The 19,356-nt window shown below is 41.6% G+C and overlaps 1 protein-coding gene across 1 annotated transcript in view; it reads left to right on the top strand.

Moving 5' to 3' along the window:
- The window catches only part of LOC132824312 (doublecortin domain-containing protein 1-like), a 115,382-nt gene that overhangs the window by 44,892 nt on the left and 51,134 nt on the right, over window positions 1-19,356 (top strand). Inside the window, exons 3-8 of the mRNA XM_060838658.1 lie at window positions 4,267-4,366; window positions 5,221-5,356; window positions 8,000-8,177; window positions 11,863-12,063; window positions 13,732-13,846; window positions 14,902-15,072. Of these exons, the coding sequence (XP_060694641.1) occupies window positions 4,267-4,366; window positions 5,221-5,356; window positions 8,000-8,177; window positions 11,863-12,063; window positions 13,732-13,846; window positions 14,902-15,072 (901 nt within the window). The remainder of the gene's footprint in view (window positions 1-4,266; window positions 4,367-5,220; window positions 5,357-7,999; window positions 8,178-11,862; window positions 12,064-13,731; window positions 13,847-14,901; window positions 15,073-19,356) is intronic.

Raw genomic sequence — 19,356 nt, 5'->3', positions numbered from 1 at the left:
CATTGAAATGGTCCTTATGTGAATTGGATCTAATGTTGTGTGGATTATCTTCTTGATCCAAGTATTAATAATTTTTCGACATTTCTCGAGCTGGGCATCTTACACTGGGTTCTAATATTTGAAATTTTCACTCCAACTATTTCTGTATTGCAAATTGCTGGCAATGTGAACTGATAAAGGAATAACAAAGACCATGGAATATCTTGGACCTCATTGAATGACAGGCTCCCAAAAAAAAGCCATGCCCTTTACCAATTAGATTTAAGGATCAAGAAAGAGACAGGAGAACAATGGAAATGGATTATACTTTAAATATTTTTATAATTAAAGTCACCTCTGAGAACAATCAGAGGAGTGAGAATCCGTGGCTTCAATTATTTCCCCTTCTGTGCTTCCATGTGACTGTTACGATCACAAACCATTAAATAGGGTCTTTATACTATGAAGTTGCAGCCCTAACATTCTGATAAATTTAATTCATATTTATATGAAACAATTCCAGCAGTTTCTCAACAGTCAAAGACAAATTTGAGGACAAGCCCTGTTTTGTGTGAGGCTAACACTGGAGCAACTCAAATGATCCAGCATCTCTTCCATGCAATAAACTCGTCTTTTTTTTAATACACACTAATAACAGAGTGCTCCATTAAACTCGCCATTGTATGTGCAGCAAATTCTGATGCATTATGTCAGATAGTTGCTACAGTTATGAGAGTCATTACTGAGAAAGGATGATGCTACCTGTCAAAGTACACTGCCATAATGAGATTTAATTTCAAACTAAATAGCAATAGTTGTGCTTGTCTTCTGACATTGAGGTGTCCAGTGCCTCAGCTGGTGATCACCCTAATTTATCTCTACTTTGGATCATCATTCATTCAGCAGCTGAATTTATTTCAAACATTAAATGATTGCCCCGAGGTACTCGAATTACTATAGCAAAGCTGTTCTGATGATTTCTGCAATAGACAAAAGCTGATTAGAATGCAAGCACCATGCTGCTATTTTATTGTAACAGAACTGACAAGGTTCTGCTTTTGTTAATTCCATTTGAACAAAGATTAGAAAGAAACAGTTCTGAGTCTAAAATAAGGACGGTTGTCATACCCTGCAGAGGTCTGTAGAGCCATGGAATCCAATGGATATTTCAGGAGTTTGAAATTTTTAAGAAAAATTTATGTGGATCTCTGTCCATGTTTTATTGAAAAATCAGCATTCTCAGTGCAATGTCCCTGACAACAATATATTAGGCAACTGTTCAGTACAAAAGGTTGTGGTCTATACTACAATCAGATGACTGCACTCATTTCTTGCAGAGAATGATGTTAAGAAGTAGGTAGTTAAATTATTGGTGTGTTCAGGTAAGGGACAAACTTAGTACAAGTGAACCAGTCTATTCACCCCATCCCAACCTCATTAACCACGTTCCCAAACACATCTCAGCAGGTCTGGCAGCATCTGTGAAGACAAATCAGAGTTAATGTTTTGGTCCGGTGACCCTTCCTCAAGTACAAGTGCTCCATCTACCTGGACCCTTCCCTCTGGCCTTGAGAATTGTCATTGTGAAATTGGTTGCCTCAATGTCTTAGCCCCCACCCCCCTCAGCCATTCCAACCATTCCCTGTGAACTGATTGCAGTGACTGTGACACTGTAATTATATCTGCTGACAAACATGGTATTATTGTTGTCTGGCATACTGACCTTTATGTTCCAGAGGCTGAGGGTCAGCTCTAGGATATTTCCTCCTGGTAGTGATTTTTGACCTCCTAGACCAAGACCCCACCATGAAACATCAGGCCATTGTGTCTGCAATGGTCACTAATCTCCTTTCATCTGGTGATTGACCTCACCATTGCCTCTAAGCTCATAGCCCACAACTCCACACAGCCTGCTTCTACCTCCTCCCCAAAATCCACAAACAGGACTTCTCGGGCAGAACCATTGTCTCTCCCTGCTCTTGCTGCACAGAACTCATCTCTTCCTACCACCTCCATTTTCTCCCCTTGTCCAGTCCCTTCCCATTTACATTGGCGATTGCTCTGATACTTTCACATTTCACATTTCCAATTTGCGGACTCCAGCCACTTCCTCTTTACCATGGACTTGCAGTCCCTTCACATGTCCATCTCCCATCAAGTTGACCTCAGAGTTCTTCACTTCTTCCTGGAAAAAAAAGGCCTGAACTGTACTCCTTCACCACTGCCCTCCTCTGCCTGGCTGAGCTCGCCCTCACCCTGAACACCTTCTCTTTTAACTCCTTTCATTTTCTTCAGGCCAGAGGTGGTCATGGGTACTCACATGGGCCCTACTCATGCCTGTTTCTTTGTGGGGTACTTGTAACATTCCTTGTTCCAGACGTATTCCAGTGCTCACTCACAACTCTTTCTCAAGTAAATTAATGATGTAATCGGTGCTGCTTCCCTCTCTCCTCTGGAATTGGAAACTTTTATTAATTTTGCTTCCAATATCCTGTTCTTATCTTCACCTAGTCCATCTCTGACTCTTCTCTTTTAAGATATCTCTGTTTCTGAGGATATGTTGGCCACCAATTTCCATTACAAACCAACCAACTCCCCCAGTTACCTTGACTATACACCTGCTTCTTGTAAAGACTCTAATCAATTCTCCTAGTTCCACTATCTCTGTCATATCTGTTCTGATGATGCCAACTTCAACAGGGGGCCTCCAAAATGTCCACCTTCCTCAACTGAAGATTCCCCAGCACTGTTGTGGACAGGCCCCTCAGTCAGGTTTGACCTATTTCCCTTACTTCAGCCCTCATCCCCTCTTCTCTCCTACAAAATTGATTAGGTCCCCCTCATCCACCTACTATCCCACCACCATCCACATCCACAGGATCATTAGCTGCCTTTTCCAACTTCTGCAGTGGAATGCTACAACCAGCCACAGGGTGGCGTGGTGGTTCAGTGGTTAGCACTGCTGCCTCACAGCATTAGGGATCCGGGTTCGATTCCAGTCTCAGGCGACTGTCAGTGTGGAGCTTGCGCATTCTCCCAGTGTGTGAGTGAGTTTCCTTCGGGTGCTACAGTTTCCTTCCACAGTTCAAAGACGTGCAGGTTAGGTGAATTGGCCATGTTAAATTACCCATAGTGTTAGGTGCATTAGTCAGGGGTAAATATAGGGCAGGGGAATGGATCTGGGTGGGTTACTCTTCGGAGGGTTGGTGGGCCTTTGTTAGGCTGATGGGTTTGTTTCCATACAGTAGGGAATCTAATCTAATCAAAATTCCCCTCCCCTCCCTTGTCAGCCTTCCACAAGGACTGTTCAGGGCAATGGTTCATTCCTCCTTCATTCGCAACTGTGCCCCCGGCCCATTTGCTCCATGGCATCTTCTCCTGCAACCTTAGGTGTAACACCTGCCCATTTATCTCCTCCCTCCTCAGTATTCAAGGGCCCAAATATACCTTCCAGGTGAAGTAATGCTTTACTCAATCTAGTCTGCTGCATTCACTGTTCACAATGTGGTTTCATCTACATGGGGAAAGGAAGCGTAGACTTGGGTGACTGCTTTGCAGAACACCTACATTCTTTCCGCAAATAATACCCTAAGCTTCCAGTTGCCTAGCACTTCACACACCGCCCTTTCCCTGGCCAATATCTCTGTCTCAGGCTTGCTGCAGTGCTCCAGCGAAGCTCAGGGCAAGCTGAAAGAACACCATTTCATTTTCCACTTGGGAACTCTGCAGCCTGTGTGACTCAATATTGAGTTCACCAATTTTACGACTTGAGGCACTTTGTCCCATGTCCTTACCCTTACCCCCACACACCAGACCTTGTTATCACTGGTTTGCTATTACACACAATTCATTGTTAGCCACCAATAGTATTCATTAGTAGCTATGCATTCTCCTAGGGGGATCGTTATCCACTCCTTTGTCTGTCCAAATGTTCTTCTCTCTCTTTGGGTTCCATCTCCACCTATGATTTACTTTTTACTCCACCCCCATCCTTTCTTCTGCATTATGACCAACTTTTTCCCAACTACCATCAATTCTGAAGAAGGGTCACTGGACCCGAAATATTAACTCTGATTTCTCTTCACAAATGCCGCTCGACCTACTTTGGATCTACTTTGTGACTTGATTCAATTCTGACAAAGATAAACTGGATAAACACTACATAAGGTGAAAAATCCTTTGAAGCTGGTTCCTACCCTGATAGGAACAGGAGTAGGACAGTGTTTTTAGCCACATGATCAATGCTACATGCTGCAAATTTAGTGGTTGACTGAATTCTTTCGATAGGTGCACCTTGATGTTGGGTTTGCCTTTTGCAGCCCGCAGGCTGTTTGATGAAACAGGGAAAGAACATACTCTTCTGAAAGATCTCCAGAGGGATCAGTTGGTAAGTTTGACTTCTGTCACTGTGCCCAAAATCTGGAAGCTCCTCCTTAACAACACTGCATATACCTCCACCATGAGCAACTAAAAAGGCCACACCATCTCCTCATTTACAATTTAAAAAAAGCAGTAAATGCTAATCTTGAAAACAATGCTCATGTCCCATAAGAGGATTTTAAAAATTCTTAATTTAGCACCTTTGCTGCATAGCTTTGACTATTAATCAGTCTTGAAATTGGCCAATATCTTTTAGAGGAGAGAATCCAAATTTTGTGAAAAAATTATTTCTGATTTCTCTCCTAATCATCTATTCTGAATTTTAAGTCTTATTCTTGATTGGTGCATCAGATTCCACTTTACTGAATTCTTTCAGTGTTTTCAATACCTTTGAGGAAGGTTTTGGATATTATAGTGGGTATAGAAGAGATTTACCAGAATGGTACAAGATTAGGTTAAACAAACAGGACTTATTCTCTCTGGAGCAAAGGCATGGTACAGGTTTACATGATGATGACAGCTTTGAGAAGGTAGATATAGAGAAGCTGTTCTTGCTAACTAATGTTACATGGACTAGGGACATGGTGGACAAGAGGTATGGGAGAAACTTGATGAATAATATTTTTGCTCAATGAGTGGTGATGATCTGGGACCTGCTGCCTATAGGAATGGTAGATGCGGACACACTCAATAATCCCAAAAGAAAAGTGGTTGGGCGTTTAAAGGAAATAAATATGCAGGACCATTGGAACCAAGCAGGAAATATGACTGACTGGATTGCTCTTCAAAGGGCCAGCACGGACTCAATGGGTGACATGGCCTTCATTTGTGCCTTAATGGCTCTCTGACTCTATCTTTCAGGTTTATGTTTCCTGTGGAGAGGCATGGATAGATCCGGACCTAACCTCGTTGGAGCAGAGGAAACGTCTCCAGCTTAACAAACTGACATGTGATATTGCTTTAATCCGCAGCTACAGTGCCATGCGCAACCCTGAAGGTATTATCAGTGTTGTGGTTCTGTTCGCCGAGCTGGGAATTTGTGTTGCAGACATTTTGTCCCCTGTCTAGGTGACATCCTCAGTGCTTGGGAGCCTCCTGTGAAGCGATTCTGTGATGTTTCCTCCGGCATTTATAATAGTTTGTCTCTGCCGCTTTCGGTTGTCAGTTCCAGCTGTCCATTGCAGTGGTCAGTATATTGGGTCCAAGTCGATGTGATTGATTGAATCTGTGGATGAGTGCCATGCCTCTAGTAATTCCCTGGCTGTTCTCTCTTGGGTTGTCAATACCACTATCAGCCATGGAGGCAGCAATTCCCCCATTCCCTCCCCTCTCAACTATATCCCATTGATTGCTGTCAATACCCAACATGCATCAGTGAGCTAATCCTGATATACACATGCACACATAACCAGGCCTTTCTGATCAGACAGGGAGAAAGTGAGGACTGCAGATGCTGAAGATTAGAGTCGAAAAGTATGGCGCTGGAAAAGCACAGCAAGTTAGGCAGCATCTGAGGAGCAGGAGAATTGACATTTCGGGCATAAGCCCTTCATCAGGAATGCTGATGCTTTGGAGCTTTGGAACTGAAGGCTTGCGACAACGGTACCCTCTTTCCAACAAACAAACAGGCCAAGAGAAATACCACCCCTTTTTGTCAAAAGTAAAGGACAGGAGATGAATCTTCATGGTGTGAAGGGGCTTTCAACCATATTTTTACCAGAAAAAAACAATTGAAAATCCCAGGGAAACTGTATTTCCTTAATTTTCCCAAAATTTCTGAGGACAGGTCCGAAAATCCTGACAGTCCACAAAACATCACTCAACATGCACAGTATGAAGAAAGCAAACAAGGTAATGACCAAGGCTTCTCCTGGATCCCAACATTTGTCATCAGAGAAGGTGTAAAGTCAATAACTTTGTCCCATTGATCATCCAAGGGGCTCTGTATTTCCTGGAGGTTTATTAGAAAGAGGATGTAGTTGTCACAAGCCTTCAGCTACTTGCTGAGGATCCAAAGGATCAATAAGAGCTTCATGCAAGACTGTAACTCTGACTTAATTACTGCTGAAGTGGCTCAATGAGTAGCACTCTTGGCTCTGGGTGAGAATGTTGCCAGTTTAAGCTCAGCTCTAGAGACCTGAGCATAAAATTCATCTACACTTTTGGAATCTGATGGGATAAGGCAAAAAAGTATAGGAGTAACTATAACTGGACAGCTGTTTCAAAGAACCAACACAGGATGATCAGAAGAGCCCCCAGATGTGCTATATATCTTTTGCTTTATTAATTTGTGAGATATGGGCATTTCTGACTGGCCAGCATTTATTGCCCATACCTGGTTATCCTTGAGAGGGTGGTAGCGAGCTGCCTTCTTAAACCGCTGCAGTTCACCTACTTTGGGTTGACCCACAATGCCATTTGGGGGGGAGTTCCAGGATATTGGCCCAGTGGCAATGAAGGAACAGCGACATATTTCCAAGTCAGGATGGAGAGGAACTTGAAGTTGATGGTGTTCCCATGTATCTGCTGCCTTTGTCCTTCTAGATGGAAGTGATTGTGGGTTTGGAAGATGCTGTCTGAGGATCTTTAGTGAATATCTGCAGTGCATTTTGTAGATGTCACACACTGCTACTACTGAGTGTCATGGTGGAGGGATGAATGCTTGTGGATGTAATGCTAATCAAGCTTTGTCCTGGATGGTATCAAGCTTCTTAAGTGTTGTTGGAGTTGTGCTCATCCAGACAAGTGGAGATTATTCTGTTACATTCTTGACTTGTGCCGTGTCGATGGTGGACAGGCTTTGGGAATCAGGAGGTGAGTTGCTCACAGCATGAATTCTTAGCCGCTGACCTGCTCTTGTTGCCTCTGTGTTTATGTGGTGAGTCTAGTTAAGTTTATGGTCAATGATAATGCCTAGGATGTCGATAGTGGGAGATTTAGTGATGGTAACATTATTGAATGTCAAGGGGCGGTGGTTAGGTTGCCTCTTATTGGTGATGGTCATAGCCTGGCAGTTGTGTGGCGTGAATGTTACTTGCCACTTTTGAGTCCAAGCCTGGATATTATCCAAATCTTTGAACATGGAATGTTTCAGTATCTAAGGAGTTGCTATGGTTCTGAACGTTGTGCAACTTTCAGCAAACATTCCCACATCGGACCTGGAGTACAATTCTGCTGCTTTTAATGGCTCATAGTGCCTCATAGATGCCCAGTCTTGAGTTGCTAGGTCTGTTTGAAGTCAGTTGCATTTAGCACCATGAAAGTGCCGCAAAACACACACTATAATTCTATAATCGTGTTCTAATCCCATAGCACATTAAACTGAGGCTCTGTCTTCTCTCTTAGATCGATGTAAAAGATCGCATGGTACTATTGCAAAGAGGAGCAGGGAAGTTATCTCCAATGTCCTGTTCAATAATTATCCCTCAACTAAAGTCATATCATCTGATCATTTTTATATTGCTTTTTGGGGGAGCTTGCTGTGTGTAAATTGGTTGTTTTACTTGCTACACTTCAAAAAGATTTTCATTGACTGTACCATAATTTGGACAAAGTCGTGAGAGGCACTTCAAAAGCAAATCTTTTATCTTAAAAAAACAGCGTAACGCATCCTATTAAACATGTGTTTTTTACCTTGCAGGTTTGGTCCTTGAGGTTGTAGGTACTCTTATGCCTGGAGCTAAGTTAGCATTAGCTGAAAGTGTCGTGCCCATTAACCATGGAGAAACCACTTCTGAAGCAGATAAGCAAAATCAGCCATGCACTGCAACAACTGATGAAGATCATAATGAAAATAGAAACTTCTTAACTGATCTACTGTAAGGAATTGAAGCCATTGTGTTAAACATAGTGAAGCTGTTTTAGCCACTTGTGATTGATATATTAACTCCATTTTTCAATTCCAGTTCTATCTAAATGGACAAATGTACTGACTGGAAGCAAAGTCCAATGGCATTTATTTAAGCTTCTGCAAGAACATTTTAGCATAAAAACAGCAGAATGTGGGCGGCACGGTGGCACAGTGGTTAGCACTGCTGCCTCACAGTGCCAGAGACCCGGGTTCAATTCCCGCCTTAGGTGACTGACTGTGTGGAGTTTGCGCATTCTTCCCGTGTTTGCGTGGTTTCCTCCGGGTGCTCCAGTTTCCTCCCACAATCCAAAAATGTGCAGGTCAGGTGAATTGGCCATGCTAAATTGCCTGTAGTGTTAAGCGAAGGGGTAAATGTAGGGGAATGGATCTGGGTGGGTTGCGCTTCGGCGGGTCAGTGTGGACTTGTTGGGTCAAAGGGCCTGTTTCCACACCGTAAGTAATCTAATATGAATATGTATTCAACACTACTTTTTGGCAATGAAGCATTTTGTAGTATTGTGAAAGAAAACATAAAAATGCAAGAATAGTTCATATTTATTTAATTATACAGCACATTATTGTGCCCATCCTGTGTTGGCTATTTGAAAAAGCTGCCCAATTATAGTAACTCCCATACTCTTTTGCCTTATCCCTTCAAATTTCTCCCAATCAAGTATTTATCCAACTCACTTTTGGGAATTACTATTGAATCTGGTTCCACCACCCTTTCGCCTGGTTAGTTCCAGAATATAACAACTTGCTACGTTAAGTAATTTCTCATTTCTTCCTACAGTATTTTTAGCAATTACTGTAAATCTGTGAACTCTGATTACAACTCCACCAGCCATTAGAAAAATAGGCAAAATACTGCAAATGCTGGAGATCTGAAATAAACACAGAAAATGCTGGAGAAACTCAGCAGGTCTGGCATCATCTGTGGAGAGAGAAACAGTTGATGTTTTGAGTCTGATAAGATCCTTCGGTACAACTGAGGGGATTAGAAAAGGGTAGTTTTAAAACTTTTGACAGAGGTAGAGGAGGAGTGAAGGGAACAGATGCTATGTAAAAGCTAAATGGGTTGCTAATTTTGGATATAGAGACACAGAGATATAAAATAGGTATAAATTAAGATGTGAAAGAGAGAAAATGAATCCCCTGGCCTGAGAACGAAGAAAGGAGGGGTTGGGGGCACTGTAAGAAAAGTGGAGGACAGATTCACATGGTCAAGTTCTGAAGTTGTGGAATTTAATATTGAGTCCTAGAGGTTGTAAAGTGTCTCTGTGAAAAGTGAGGTGTTGTTCCTCAAGCATGCATTGTGCTTCATTGGAACACTGCTGTAAGTCCAGGACAGAAATGTTCGTGTGAGAACAATAGGATTTATTGAAAGACTTATGGGTACTCTAAGGAAAAATCTGGTGAAATAAATTAGATATTAAAAATGCAGCTGTGATTATTTGTATTTTCCAGTGATGCACATACCAGAACCCATCTTACTGTCGATGCCCGTTACTCTAAGGAACATTATCCATGGGAAAGAAAATCAAAGGCAGTTGATGATGATGGAGTCTCATGGCAAGAAGATGGGAAACCTTTCACAAACATTGATTTATACAATAAATACAGGTTAATCACCACTTTTTTGGTTATCTGATAGTGGAACCAGACAGCTTTTTTTTTGGTAAACATTTCCTTCTCAGAATATAATCATCATCAGCAGAGCTATGGTTTATTTTCCATCTGTATTTACCGTAGAAGAATGTTGGCTGGTCTTCTTGAATCATTTCCATCCACATAATGAAGAGAATCTCTTTCATAGGGATCCAGGACATCGAACCAATGGAAAGGGACAACTCCACATGTTATGTAAATAGATGAAATTTCTATTCCCAACTATCCTCTACTTTCCAGGCGGAGGTCATCACAGGTTTGGAAAGTGCTATTCAAGCAGTGTCGGCAAGTCTCTTCTTGATATTCTTCCATGGGACAAGGGCATTATTGATAAAGCCAGTAATGCATAGCCATCCCTGATCACCCTTGAATAGAATGCATTGCTCAATGTTTCAAAGGATGAGTAAAGTGTTAACTACACTGATGTGGATCTGGAGTCACATTGTAGGTCAGACCAACTAAGGATTTCCTTACTTAAAAGAGCATTAGTAAATCATGTGGGCTTTCCGAATGATAGACCTTAATTTCATAGTCACCATTACTGAGTCTAGCCTTTACATTCCAGATGTACTAATTGAGTTCTACTTTCACCAGCTGCAATGGTGAGATTGGTATCATAGCCCCTGGGCCTCTGGGATTGTTACTTACTCTGGATATAGGTTTGCTCGCTGAGCTGGAAGGTTCATTTTCAGACATTTCATCACCATACTAGGTAACATCTTCAGTGTGCCTCTAGACGAATTGTCAGGATTAATGACTTGCCAACTATTCTATTCAATTAATGGAGTGATGGGCTTGTGGACAGGAATAGAGAGTCTTCCCACATATTTCATCTGAAAGTCATTATTTTAATGACAAGCATTAATCTAACATAAAAAGGAGCCGAGCAGTTACTATGCTGGTTTTGTCTGGTTCAATTCCAGTCACACGTGCACTCGGAATTTTATTTGGATAACCTGTGCCTAAATTCTGTTAACTCCGATAAGTAGTGGCTCAGTGGTTAGCACCGCTGCCTCACAGCAATGGGGACCTGGTTCAAATCCAGCTTTGGGTGGCTGTCTGTGTGGAGGTTGCACATTCTCCCCATGTCTGTGTGGGTTTCCTCTGAGTGCTGCAGTTTCCTCCCACAATCCACGATGTGCAGGTTAGGCAGATTGGTCATGCCAAAGACAAGTTGCCCACAGTGTTCAGGGATGTGTAGGTTGGGTGCATTAGTTCGGGGTAAATGTGGAGTAGTAGAGGAATGGGTCTGAGTGGGTACTCTTCAGAGGGTTGGTATGGACTTGTACTGCTGAATGGCCTGTTTCCACACTTTAGGGCTTCTATATGATTCTAGTGCCACTGCTTCACATGATCAGAAAATGTACATTGCTCAGTGGATTAGTTTGGAAATTTGCAAATATGATTGCATTAGTTTTGTCTCCTTTAAAAATTAAATACTTTTATTACTTTGAATCACAATTTTAAAATTTTATACTTTTGTTACATTCAATAAGTTGCCCACAGGGCTGAAAATGTACCATGTACATTAGAGTGTATTTGTCAGGATTTGTTGACTGGTAACTTCTAGTGTTGGTTGCGCTGGAGTTTGTGAGGCTAGTCCTTTGTGTCTGCATTATATCTGTAACCAGACTTCCCTTCCAGTTCCACTGTGCAGCAAATGCACGATCTACCTTAGGAACTGGTGCTTGCAAGGCCTTGTCCACCCATCCTCAGCACCCATAAACCTCTCCTGTAATGAGTTCATATTATGTCATAGTTTGTTCAGACCACCATATACTTGACACTCCCTTCACTCATTTCTGTCTCACTTCCATCTTTTACCAGAGAAACGCTGTTAGGAGTTTATCACAGCCAGATCCTTGCCCCACATGCTCTCCTGTGTTGATGGCCTTGTGTAACAGAGTTGCAATCTTCTTTCCCCAAGATTTTCAGAAGTTTTCTTTATATAATTGACACAACTCACAGCTCATGTTTGCCCACAGGTCCCATCCCAAACCTCTCAAACCGCAGCGGATACATCAGCAGCAGTTCCAGTTCCAAGACGGACACATCATAACCTGCAGTTGTCCTTGGCTTGTGGTGGGAGTTCTGGAGATGAATGCCCAACCAGGCGCTGAAGTAACTCTGATGGAGAAGAAAGCTGATGATATCTTTCAACGCTGGATATGGAGAGAGGACAACAGGTAAAGCAATATCCTTTCTCGAAAGGTTTGATTGCAGTTGAGTGCTGTGGTTATTACTGAGTTTGTCTTTGGTAGGAGATGGCAATAATAAAGTGAGCATTTGTAGCGTATGATTTGTTGTCGTTGAGAGAGTGGTGTGGGCACTCATTTTGAACTTCTATCCTCCATGTGGTGAAGGTGTGTCTCCAGTGCTGTTACAGCAGCAGAGCAGTGTTTTAACCAATTAATGTTAAAAGAAGTACTGATGTATGACAAAACAATGTTGATGCGTGACCTGAACTAATATAATGCCCAGAAATAACTCTTTATGAAACAATCTTTTTCTTTTCTCAAACCAACTTCCTAGTACATTTACCTCAGTCCAGAAGCATCTCATCTAAACTCTCATTTCTGTGTTTGGTGATATATTTTGTTAAAAGATTAGATAAATATAGATGAAGAAAAGTCATTGAAAAGGTTACTTTTCAACCTCTATATTTTTTATTATCTTATCCTGTGTTTGGAGCTGTGCCATTGCAACATTTAAATTATCCAGCTCCAAATCCATTGACTGATCCCAATAAACAGCTGGGAACCCAAGTTTCCATCCTGTCTTCAGTCTATCTTAGATATTATTAATGATGCACTTTCCTGAGCTACTGTTCTCCTCTCCCATCAGATTTGCTCTCTTCACCCATTCCACAAAAAAAACCCCTCGAGCCCTCCATCCTTACATCAAGGTATGACAGTACAAAAGAGACAGCTTGTATTTGTAGTCATATAAAACCAAAAGGTCCACTAGATTGTTTTTTGGCATGTGAAATTGATCTTTGCTTAGAGATTGAATAGAATGGATTTAAAAGCTTCAAAATAGATGAGAAGTGGTTTTATTGAAAGTTATAAAATTTTTAAAGTGCTTGACAGGCTAAATATTGAGAGACTGTTCTCCCAGATTGAGAGTGTGTTGCTGGAAAAGCACAGTAGGTCAGGCAGCCACTGAGGAGCAGGCCTGAAGCATCGATTTTCCTGCTTCTTGGAGTGGATTTCCTCCGGGTGCTTCAGTTTCCTCCCACTGTCCAAAAATGTGCAGGTTAGGTGAACTGGCCATGCTAAATTGCCTGCAGTGTTAGGTGAATGGGTAAATGAAGGGGAATGGGTCCGGGTGGGTTGTTCTTCGGAGGGTTGGTCTGGACCTGTTGGGCCGAAGAGCCTGTTTCCACACTGTAAGTAATCTAATCTAACCTAATCTGATCTCCAGCAAACCTCACTGTCTCCTGTTCCCCCAGGTTGTTGAGTCCTGAGCAAAGGGTCATCATTTTTAATATCTGACTTCATACCCTGAAACTAAGAAAATAAATTTCTTCACTGAGAAGCCAATGTGTTGATATTCTGCAGCTGCTAAGTCATTGAGCATATTCAAGACTCGTTCAATAGACTTTTGAACACCAGGGAATCAAAAGATAGGACAGAAAAGTAGAATTACTGTAAAATCTGAACCACAATTTTACTGGCAAAATAGGCTCAAGATACCTATGACCTTGTCCTGCTCCTATTTCTTATGTTGTCATATTTAGTCTCAATCGGAAGGGGAAAAAGATCCACCTTGTTAATTCAAAACTGAGCATGTGTGAAGTCATTTGCTTCTCGATTACTAATACAACTCAAACTTTGTGCATTGACTATCAACAGAACTTTCCATTTAATGGGTAATCCTGATCTGGTGCTTGCAGTCTCAATGACCCAAAAGAACTCAGGTTATGGCAAGAGTGTGATGGAAGTTCAGGGATGTTCAATAATCCTTCAGGTCAGCAAAAAATTCCATTGTTCCATTCAAAGTTGAACTTCATTTGAACTGTGTATTATAATGAAATATTAACATACATGGTCTAGTGGAAACTATATGACTGCCATAAAAGCATACAAAGTCATGTGAAATCAAAGGAAAAATAATCACAGGCTTAAAGTATTCAATGCAGTAACAGCAATATTACATTTATTATGGCCATCACCTTAAGAATACATTTATGCTTCAGCTTCCCACTTTGAGAAGAAGTTCGGATTCAATGTGACTGTGATGTGGACGGGTGGCCTCACACTGGCTTAATTTAGGCCACTGCCCAAATGGGTTTAAAAGGTGGCTGAGTCCATCATAGGAGTCTTGTCTTGGAGTTGACACTATTGAGTTTGAGTAAGAAGGCTGTGCATTCAAGTCCTACTCCGGAGCTTTGAGTGGAAGATCCAATCTGACACTTTATTGCAACACCGAGGATGAATAGGAAAAATCCCCATGACACGCTTTAAAGAAAAGCAGGACTTTATTCTGGCATTTCCACATTTAATCCCCAACACACAATAAGCAGCTAAATCTAGCCATTTATTTTGTGACTCTTCATGGGACCTTGAGGTACACATTGAGTGTCAGCTGTGGCTCAGCAATTAGCATATTTGCTACTGAGTCAGAAGGGTGTAGGTTTACATCCTACAACTAGAAATATGAGCATGTCATCTAAGGTATTGCCTCAATGAAGCACTGATGACATTTAAAACTTTAGAGCTTCTATTTTCCGGATAAGATGTGAAAGCAAGGCCTAATGTTCCCTCTTTGAGAAACATGCAAAATCCCATATGGCACTATTTAAAAGAGGAGGAGGGGCATTCTGGCTAATGTTGCTACCTAGATTATTTGCAGGAAGCACATAACTGGAACTTGAAAATGACTTCATGAGTCAGTGGTAAGAGGCAGCCCCATTGGAAAGCTAAGTATCTTTACCTTTTCTACCCTTGAATGACATCTATAAAGATCTCCCTTTATCTGAATTTACATTTCTTCAAAGTAATATTTTTAATATCTCACTACAGAAGTATAAAGGATACAGTTATGGAGCCGCTAATCAGAAATGGTTCTGGATGCCAGAGATAAAGGTTCTGAATGCATTTTATACCTCAGTATTGGACAAAGAAATCACAGCAGCCAACCAGGCCTCTGTGTGCACCTTCTGCATCTGTAAAACAGAGGAATTAGACCAACCTGTAAGTGAATCAGAAGCCCCATTTATAGTTAACTATTTTATAAATCAGATTGAATCTTTTAACTCATTTATATTTGCAGATACAGTTACTTCAACCAATTGATAATAAAGTTTGAACAAATGTCAAACCAGGCTTTGAGGAATTTTGCTTACTTGGAATACATATTTTGTTTTATTTTGTAATATTACTGAATTAAAGTAATAATTAAGCCAAAACTAAACTGTCATTCTTGGTTCTGGATAGTGCGAGTCTCTTTAAAGCAAAAAGTAGCAAATGTATATCCATTTTGAAACATTGTCCCATATGATTCTGTATGACACACAAGTATTCTGCAGTTGCCAACAGCAATGACCATTAAAGGATACCTGGATGTGGGTTCATTGACTAGAAATGAGTGAAAGATCTAACCCATCAAATGTCTTCCTTGCTATGAGTGATTAGAGCACCTGCAAAGTCCTCGCTACCATCTAGGGATGTGCCTAAATTAGGAGAGTTTTTCCAATGATCGGACAAGCAGCAGTCTGTTACATATGAATCCATCAATTAGGCACCACCATCACTATCCCTGGTTCTGTTCTATCCCACCAGCAGAACAGACAGGCCCACAGAGATGGTGGAAGAGTGTTTACATAGTCTGGCGGATTCCTTAGCATTGCCTCCTCATCCCATGATGCCTCATTCATCAGATTGTACATGGGAAGGAAACCTCCTGCTGATTACCAGCTCTGTCTCAGCTGATGAATCAGTATTCACTCATGTTGAATATCAGTTAGAAGCAGCACTGAGGATGGCAAGAGCATAGAATGTACTCTGGGTAGGGAACTTTAATGTCCATCAGCAGGAGTAGTTCAGTATCACCACTGCTGAACAAACTGGCAGAGTCCTAAACAATATAGTTGTTAGAATGGACATATGGCAGGTGGTCAGGGAAACCACTAGCGGGAGAAAAAAAGTGTTTGGCACTGTCTTCGCCAATCTACTTGTTGCTGATGTGCTTGATGCTGATGTGACTGTCCATGACAGTTTTGATATGAGTGACCACCACAATGTCCTTGAAAAGACAAAGTTCCATCTTCACATTGAGGATAGCTTTCCACTATATTGTGTGGGGTTAGTACCAGGAAGGTGGAGTTGAGAATTATCAGACCAACCATGATTTTATTGAATGTCAGAGCAAACACGATGGGCTAATTGGTCAAATGCTTCTGTTCCTCTATCTTATGGCCTTAGGGAGCAGTATGCAATGGACAGAACCAGGCAATCTCATAACCAAAGGCTCAGAGCTGCAGTCCTGTCACATCCAACCAAGAATGGTGGTCAACAGTTAAATGACTAACAGGAGGAGGATCCTCAAATATCCCCATTCTCAATTGTGGGGTCAATGTGTCCAATACATCAATGCAAAAGACATGGCCAGAGCATTTCCAACCTTCTTGATGAATCAAGTGGATGAATCATTACCCACTTCCTCCCAAGGTCAATGGCATGGGTGCTCGCCTTCTGCCAACTTGATTCACTTCACATAGTAGCAATAAAAGTTGAAGAAGCTAGTTATTGCCAAGACTGAGTCCTGGTAATAATTCAACAATAGTGCTGAAGACCTGAGCCCCAAAATGAGCTGTGCCTTTCACTAAGTTATCCTAATACAGCTACAACACTGGAACTACTTAGTGCTGTGGAAAATCATTTAGGTACATCCAATTTACAAAATGCAAAATAATTCCAAATCAGGCAGTTACCATGCATTAGCCTACTCTTGATCATCAGCAAAGTGAGGGAAAGAGTCATCACTGGTGCTATCAAGTGACACTTAACAGCAACCTGCTCACAGATGCTCACTTTGGGATGGGCCAAGGTCATTTAGCTCCGGACCTCATTACAGCCTTGGTTCAAACATGACAAAAGACCTAAACTCTAAAGGTGAAGGCAGAGTACCCTTCACATCATGGTACAATTTCAGAATATGGTATATCAAAAAGCCTGAGGAAACCTGGATTCAATGGGAATTGGTGGCAGGGGTGGGTTGCAGGTGGGGAAAGCTTTCACTTTGGTAAAAACAAGGACTACGATGCTGGAAACCAGAGTCTAGATTAGAGTGGTGCTAGAAAAGCACAGCAGGTCAAGTAGCATCTGAGGAGCAGGAAATTCAACATTTCGGACAAAAGCCTTTCATCAGGAATATTCCTGATCTATTCCTTCATCATCTCCATTCCTTCATTATCTATTCCTGATAAAGGGCTTTTGCCTGAAACGTTGATTGTCCTGCACCTCAGATGCTGCCTGACCTGCTGTGCTTTTCCAGCACCACTCTAATCTAGACAAAGTTTTCACTTTGTTAGACATATACCAAACACAAAGGAAGATAATGATGATTATTTGCAGTCATTCTTCTCAGTCCCAAGACATCAGGAGTCTCTCAGAATTGGGTCTCAGATTCAACAATCTTCAGCTGGCTGAATGACTTTCCAACTATCAAAAGGATTAGAAGTGGGAATTTTCAGTAATGTTCAGCAACATGTGTGACAATTCCAATACTGAAGCAGTGCATGTCTATATGCAGTATGGATATGTCTAGTGTTGATAAACGTCTCATAATATCCATGCTAGATGAGTGACAGACAATGGCTATCTCTGACAAATGAGAATTTAATCATCTTTTACTGTTCAAAGCCATTAATATTGCTGGATCTCCCACTAACATCATCCTGGAGCTTACAACCAAATTAGAAGCAAAGTACTTAAGATTCTGGAAATCTGAAATACAAAAATAAGAAAATGCAGAAGGAACAGGCAGGTGACTATAAACCAGCATCTAAACACTGTCTACAGGAACAGGCGGGAGAATATATACTATAAACCAGCATCTAAACACTGTCTACAGGAACAGGCTGGAGACTATAAACTATAAACCAGCATCTAAACACTGTCTACAGTAACAGGCGGGAGAATATAAACTATAAACCAGCATCTAAACACTCTACAGGAACAGACAGGAGATTATAAACTATAAACCAGCATCTAAACACTGTCTTCAGGAACAGGCGGGAGAATATATACTATAAACCAGCATTAAATACTGTCTACAGGAACAGGCAGGAAAATATATACTATAAACCAGCATCTAAACACTGTCTACAGGAACAGTCAGGAGACTACAAACTATAAACCAACATCTAAACACTGTCTACAGGAACAGGCGGGAGAATATACAGTATAAACCAGCATCTAAACACTGTCTACTACCTCCATGGAACAAGTCAGGAGCGTGATAGAATACTCTGTCCTTGCCTGGATGAGTGCAGTTCAAACAACACTCAGGAAACTCAACATTACCTAGGACAAAGCAACTCATTTTATTGATAACTGACCCACTGTCTTCAGCATTCACTTCCTCTATCACCAAGACACTGTGGCAACAGTGTGTACCACCTACAAGATGCACTAGACTAACTCATCAAATGTCCTATAACAACACCTCCCATACCTTTGACACTTAGGAAGACAAGGACAGCAGATACATGGGAACATGGCATGGTGGCTCAGTGGTTTGCACTGCTGCCTCACAGCACCAGGGTCCCAGGTTCGATTCCAGCTTCGGACAACTGTCTGTGTGGCGTTTGCACATTCTCCCCGTGTCTGCGTGGGTTTCCTCCAACAGTCTAAAGATGTGCAGATCAGGTGACTGGCCATGCTAAATTGCCCATAGTGTTAGGTGCATTACTCAGAGGGGAAATGGGTCTGGGTGGGTTACTCTTCGGAGGGTCAGTGTGGACTGGTTGGGCTGAAGGGCCTGTTTCCACGCTGTAGGGAATCTAATCTAATCAAAAAACCTCTACCTACAGGATTGCCTCTAAGTCAAAACCATCCTGATTTGGAACTATATTAGTGCTCCTTCACTGTTTCAGGGTCAAATCACTAGATCTCCCTTCCGAACAGCACTGAGGGTTAAATATCCCCACGGACTGCTGCCGTTTATATGAGGCAAATCACCATTACCTTCTCAGAGGCAATAAGTGCTGTCTAGCTAGAAATGCCTGTGTCCCATGAATGAATAAAATAAGAATAGTTTTCAACAAATCTTACATCACTAATGGAGATTGCCATGGCTCATTGTGTCTGTGCTAGTTGTTTGAAAACACTATCGAATTAATTCAACTCTCCTGCTATTTTCAATATATCCAGTTTCCCTTTCAAATCTTGCCATTAAATTGGCTTCCCCTATTCTTTCAGACAGCCTATTCTAGATGTTATCAAATAAGACTGTAAAATAAAAATGCTTCTCAT

This window comes from Hemiscyllium ocellatum, chromosome 18 (genome assembly GCF_020745735.1).
Source record: "Hemiscyllium ocellatum isolate sHemOce1 chromosome 18, sHemOce1.pat.X.cur, whole genome shotgun sequence".
Lineage (NCBI taxonomy): Eukaryota > Metazoa > Chordata > Chondrichthyes > Orectolobiformes > Hemiscylliidae > Hemiscyllium > Hemiscyllium ocellatum.
This window is presented reverse-complemented; position numbering and strand designations above follow the sequence as displayed.